Raw genomic sequence first — 6,000 nt, forward strand, 5'->3', positions numbered from 1 at the left:
GAAGTCGAAACAAAGATGCGACATCCGGGAATCGAACTCAGGACCTCTTGCACCAAGACCGCGCACTAACTGACTGTGCCATCCTTGCTCCTTGACATAATTAAATTTGAGATCATATTACATTCGAGATACTTAAAATTAAAACATACCTCATCTTTTTCATTGTCGGAAAACAAAAAGAAGCCTGCAGAGAAAAAGAAAAGGGTGTTTGGCATGGCTCACTTGAGAATTTTGCTCTCTGCGAACGCAGACGTATTTCCGGCGGTCGTTTCCATGCTGCATGAAATGAGGCCTATATGTATCCGATTAAGGTAGTTAAAAAGTGCAATCAAAGAGATCAAAAGAGTAAAGTTCTGATGTCTTTCTCTTGCTCAATGAGAATCTGATATGAACAAAGTAGTGGCAATTTGCCTTCATGAAGCAGATACTACACAGCTCTTTACAATCTCTAGATTCATTGTGCTGGTATAGGATGTACCGCAGTTGTGTTTAGGATTAGACTACCGGTACACTGTGCCATTTCTTTGAGCCTATTGTTTTCTGTACCAAATATCACAAAATCTGTTCTAATAGTATAGCTACGCTCAGACCCACATGAAGTCTTGGACACTTAATAATAAGAAAGGAAACTAAGAAAAGATACTAACTAAATAATATAGAAAGGAAAGAGTAAGTTTTTTTACAAAATTAATGTTTTATTCAAAATGAGGACACAAGTACTCCAACAAACACAACTGACGTGCACAGGAAATCTACCACGTAACCAGTAGACTGGAACAAGTTTTCCAAATGCAGTAAGTAAAATCAAGATTTGACTGTGCACCAGTGGCTCAGCTGGTGGAGCATTGGACCATCATGCAGGAGGTTAAGGGCTAATAATTTATTAATAAAATGCTTGTCTGACCAGCACGCAGGGTCTTGAAACAACTGAGAGAGTGCTGCCTTGGTACAATTTTGGATTTTGAGGTCAACGTTGATAAGGACTTGAAATCATAGGCCTAAAAAATAACCCTTTAGGCATTTAATTTTGTAAATTTGAGGGCATTAAAGAACACACAAACTCTTCGCGAAGACAACTGCACAGAGTTCTCAATGTCAATGGTCTGTTTTATTTTGTCTAGCAAAAAGGAGGCAGCCTGGCAGTGATGACTCAAAAAGGCTTATGGTACGTGTATAGAGACCACCTTAGCAGAAACAGCTGCCATGACTCAAAGAAACTAATTTACTCGGGTCCTGGAACACAGAGATGAAGATGTAGATCTAAACTGCCTTGTAATATCTAGACTGCCTTAAAATATCTTTCAAAAACAACTTACCTAGAAATGCAAAAATGAACATAACAAAAAGCAGCAAAAACAGCACGTCAAGGATAGGTGGAAGAGAGAGTAAGATCTCTCGCAGGACTCTGAAAGGCAGAAACGTTGGGCAAGCTGTTAGCAAGGGAATTTATTATTTTACATGCATGTTTTACCCTGAAACTAAAAAGGCCACTGTATTTTCCATGTCGACCCTATAATATCGTGAAGGGGAGGTGGTTGATGGCCTTCCAGGATCCCTATAGATCTTCAAACACCTGTCAAAACTCCAGGATAGATAAAGTTCAGAGTTTATGAAGAACTCCTTGAAAGATCTTCAAACGAAATTTCAACAATGGAGGGGCTTTAACTTCAGTTATTGATGAAGCTTTTAAAGGATCTTCAATTACAGATCCAAAATTTCCACAAGACTGTAAGGGAAGGGGTGGGCAAGGAATCAAGAAACAAATCCAAACTTAAACAGGCAGGAAATCAGAAATTTGGATTCTCCTCCTACCTTCTGACCCCATTGCAGTAGTGGGCGTCTATCAGGAAAAGAGGTCGAAGAGCTCTAGAAACTCTGAAATGATTCTCTCTCCGCATAAGTACTATTATTGCTTCTGTGTACATAATAACTAAAATAACAACCTGAGGGAAGAGAGGGCAACAGATCATATTAAGTTTCTTCATTCTGATTTTTTTTTTATCCCTTCCCCTCCTGAGAGTAAGACTGCCCCACCCACCCCAACCCCAAAGGAGGGGGGATTTCGCATATGAAAGGAGGGACGCTCATCAGAAATTTTGAATTAACCCCCAAAAGGAGACCAATCTGAGACCATATTTAAAACAATTATGATAGTAAATAATATATATTTTTGTATTATTTTCTTCACGTGAAACCCTTTCTAGAAACAAGAACTTCACCTCTAAATATGGGCTACATGTGATTATGATTTTGAGTGTATTCGAAAACCTCTGTTTTTGCCATCCACAATGGAATGATAGACCTCTGTGTTCAAAAGTTTCCATTTTCAAAAGCGGTTTCCAAAACCTCTGTTTTCAATCGTTTCAGTGTGGACAGTTATATACAAACAGAGGTTTTCAAAAAAGCATTTAGTGTATCTACAAACAACTCTTTCTGGCTTTCGTGGCATCATCATCATCATCATCATCTAGGTTACCTGAATGTATTCTTAACAGTAAAAATTCCACAGCACTAAATCGAGGTTGCAGGCCTGAGACATCCAGCACATTTCACTCAAGCCTGCTAGCTCCACAATGGAGACTGCTCGACTACTACTGGCAAATCCCAGCAATGAGCCCTGCATGACATCACAGAGAAAGCAGAGGAACTGACCATCATAAGTTCTCAAAATAAGTGATATCTGTGTGACTGATCCATGGCAAAGTATAAGAGAATACACAAAAGAAATACCAGACTACAGTATTAATACCCTGATTGCATTGTTGAAGGATTTCATTTAATTCCTACCTTCATTACTGTCCTTTTATGCATGAAGAAACGTTTTACTCCCTGCCACCTCATTTTAATGCCAAGTTCAAGACCAATGATTGAGAGTGAAAAAATTTCCAAAGCACCATGAACCTAAGTGTAAATAAATCATATTTATTTAGTGAAGCTCTTAATGAAATGGTGGCAACCTGTCTGCAATTCCCAATTTAATCGGATTCAGGACCTCCGATCCCTGAAAACCACTTTCGCCTGAATGGAGCTTCCTGGGTAAATATCATTAATAATTAATAAATTATTATTAATTATCAAAGGACAGTCCGGTGTTTACAGAAAGAACGTCAGAGTGCTGCTGGAAATCATTTGAGTTGGTTTTAAATCAATAACTTACAGGCACCGGCAAGGATATTACATCTTCTTCAATCACGGTTTCAGATGCTGGTTTTTCAGTCAATCCCAAGAAAAGAAGAAGCAAGGAAGCCATTAAATCCAGCACATAGAAGAAAGTACTGTGAGCCATACGATACCAACTGATTGTTGCACTGGTGGGGTGGGTGTCAAACCGGTCATTATTTTGCCCTTCCTGTAGAAAAATAGCTGCATCCTAACAAGAGAAAGATCAAAGAGTCATAAGTACTTAGCAAGGGGGAGGCCAACTGGAGTCTTGAAAAAATGCAAAGGGAGAAGACTATAAGGAAGATATCTGTTTACAAGCATTTCTTTTGTCATTCAAATGTGCCAACCACAGGAACAAAAAAGACCCTTTGTTTCCACAGCTAATGAAGCTCTGGTTGGCACATTAGTGACAATCACTGACATCAACAATATCTTTCCTATATATGGAATCATGAAAATGTCTATACCCTTTATTTGCTAACGGCTTATGTTAGTCTCCTTTGCAGCCGTCTTTCGGCTAGGGGTAGGGTCACCCTATCTGCTTGGTAGGGTTTCCTAGGAGGGCCAACTTTTTGCCATGTAAACACTTGAGGTAGGATCACCCTTCTAGAAGGGTCAACTTTGGTGGGATTGGATTACTGTCAGATTGCCCGGGAATTATTTTCACCGTTCTGTGCTGGCCAAATCGTTTGAACAGAGTTCGGAACAATCGGAGGACAACAGTGTTGACATTTCGCGAAAAGACATAGATGACGATGAACCAATTGTCGACGAGAGCACGAGGGAAAGCCGCTCGACTAGGAAGGATGTGGAAGAGGACTTGCCACGTGAAAATCAAAAATCCTAAGAAGTGGTTATAGACATCGGAGACGGTGGAGATACTCCTGAAGTACATTACAGAATTCAAAACCAAGTGCGAGCTTAACGGCGTGCACTTCGAAGGCGATCTATCCACAGTGTATGCAGAAATACGCCGATGCATGGCGGTGGGTTTTCCCGAAGATTTTTGCCCTGAAATTGTTAAGAGCCGGGAAAAGAACTTAAGGATATGAACAGCGAGGAATATGAATTTTACTGAAAAGAGCTGGTTGTCTCTCTCGGCGCCAAATTCAATAATCGCGATAGCCCTAGGGACAACAAGACTTTGCATGTAAAGGGGCGCTATCTTTTGCCCCTTATAGAAGGGTGACCCTCTCAGGAGGGTCACCCTTTCTCCATGTAAACAGGCCCTTACGGTAGATGAGTCTTTTGCCTAGGTCAAAACACAGATTCGATCTGCGGCTAGAAACCAGGCAAATACACAAATAGTTTCCAGCTCCGTATACTGTTGCAAAATTATGAAAGTATGGGTACCATAATTTGCCGCCAAAAATAAGTACTCTTCTTGGGCAGTTGAGATTTTCGCAGCATTCAATCCAAATACCTACATGGGGCTGCCAGAAAATCGCAATGAATGATTTTTCTCTCACTCAATTGGCTAACCTTTTCGGCTGTTTTAATAGAACGTCAAAGCAATTGGAAAGGAATGTAGTTCCAATGTGAGCAGCCATTTCTTTCGGGGGAGCGTTGCGTGACATCCCGAAAGACGGCTGCGAACGAGACTAAGCTTGTGCGTGCTGCCTGAAAGCTGTAAGATTCTTCATCAGCTATTCCAAGATGATCAACTGTGCAGGCAAGAAATTTCATCAAGGAAAAAATAAGTGTTGACTGTTGAGTTTTACAAAACGAGATGCTTCTTGCGGTCTTGCTGTTATCTGTAACCTTTTGACGGATAACAACATGCTTGATCAAATCATTAAAGATCGAGCAATTGCCATTCACATTGCCATTCAGTCCTTTCCTTGTTATGATAACATAACATTAGTAAGGTAATCCAGCCAATCCAAAGCAAGCTTATGTGTTTATTGTTACATAATCAGCTTAGAAGTGTTTAGGTGATCCAATTTATTCTGCAGTCACCTCTCAGGTGTTGTCGTAGTGTGGATTAGAGTGTTGTTGATTAGTCTGCATTGTCCTGAAAACCGTAATATATGCAGAGAGATTTTTTTTTGTAGAACTTTCTAGATTTGCATAAGTATAAAAACTTGCGAGTTTAGCTCGATGTGTGTATAATATTTAGTGTGTGCTCAAGGAATAAAGTCGTGTTGCCAACCGGAGTAGTTAACATGGTGTCAGGATTTTAACAAACCCAGCCAAGACTAACGTCGACAGCGATCACCGCTAGTTTCTCGGAAGTATCATTTCTCTCAATCTACAATGGCTGAATTGGAGCATTTACCAGCGCCGAAAGGAAACTTCACGCCGGGCCCCGAATGCTACCAAAAGTGCTTGGATTGGGTTGAGGAATGTGAACTCCTCTTGAATGGTCCGTTAGCTTCGAAGAGCAAAGCCGTGAAAGCAAATTATGTTCTCATTTGGGCAGGGAAAACTGGAAGAACACACATCAAGTCACTGAATCTCACAACGGAACAGAAGGGAGATCCAAGCATGCTGTTAAAAAAGTTCGTGGAGTGGACAAAGCCGAAATCTAACGCACTTGCAGCAGCAGCAAATTTCCGCCGCTTGGAGCAAGGTGATCTTAGCCTTGCAGAGTACATTGACAAAGCCACTATTCTGTGCGGCCAGTGTGAATATCCTCCGAAAGCCCACGATCGACTACTTCGGGATGCAATAGTTATTGGGCTACGTTCCAAAGAGTTATGGAATACGTCAGTTTCCCTGAGATCCAGAAACCTGCTGTCCAAGCTAAGGCAGAAAGGTCTATCAAGACGCTCTTGGAAGAGCCCGCGAAAACCACTGATTGTCTAGCAATTCCAAGAGTTCAGAAACGCACTGATC

At 40.9% G+C, this 6,000-nt stretch overlaps 1 protein-coding gene across 1 annotated transcript in view; it reads right to left on the reverse strand.

Annotated features, from left to right (window-relative positions):
* LOC138047365 (two pore channel protein 1-like) overlaps positions 1–6,000 on the reverse strand; it is a 66,735-nt gene that overhangs the window by 56,554 nt on the left and 4,181 nt on the right. Inside the window, exons 3-7 of the mRNA XM_068894191.1 lie at positions 3,158–3,370; positions 2,788–2,901; positions 1,813–1,943; positions 1,317–1,405; positions 150–184 (exon numbers count right to left, since the gene is read on the reverse strand). Coding sequence (XP_068750292.1) covers positions 150–184; positions 1,317–1,405; positions 1,813–1,943; positions 2,788–2,901; positions 3,158–3,370 — 582 coding nt within the window. The remainder of the gene's footprint in view (positions 1–149; positions 185–1,316; positions 1,406–1,812; positions 1,944–2,787; positions 2,902–3,157; positions 3,371–6,000) is intronic.

This window comes from Montipora capricornis, chromosome 4 (genome assembly GCF_036669925.1).
Source record: "Montipora capricornis isolate CH-2021 chromosome 4, ASM3666992v2, whole genome shotgun sequence".
Classification (NCBI taxonomy): Eukaryota; Metazoa; Cnidaria; class Anthozoa; order Scleractinia; family Acroporidae; genus Montipora; species Montipora capricornis.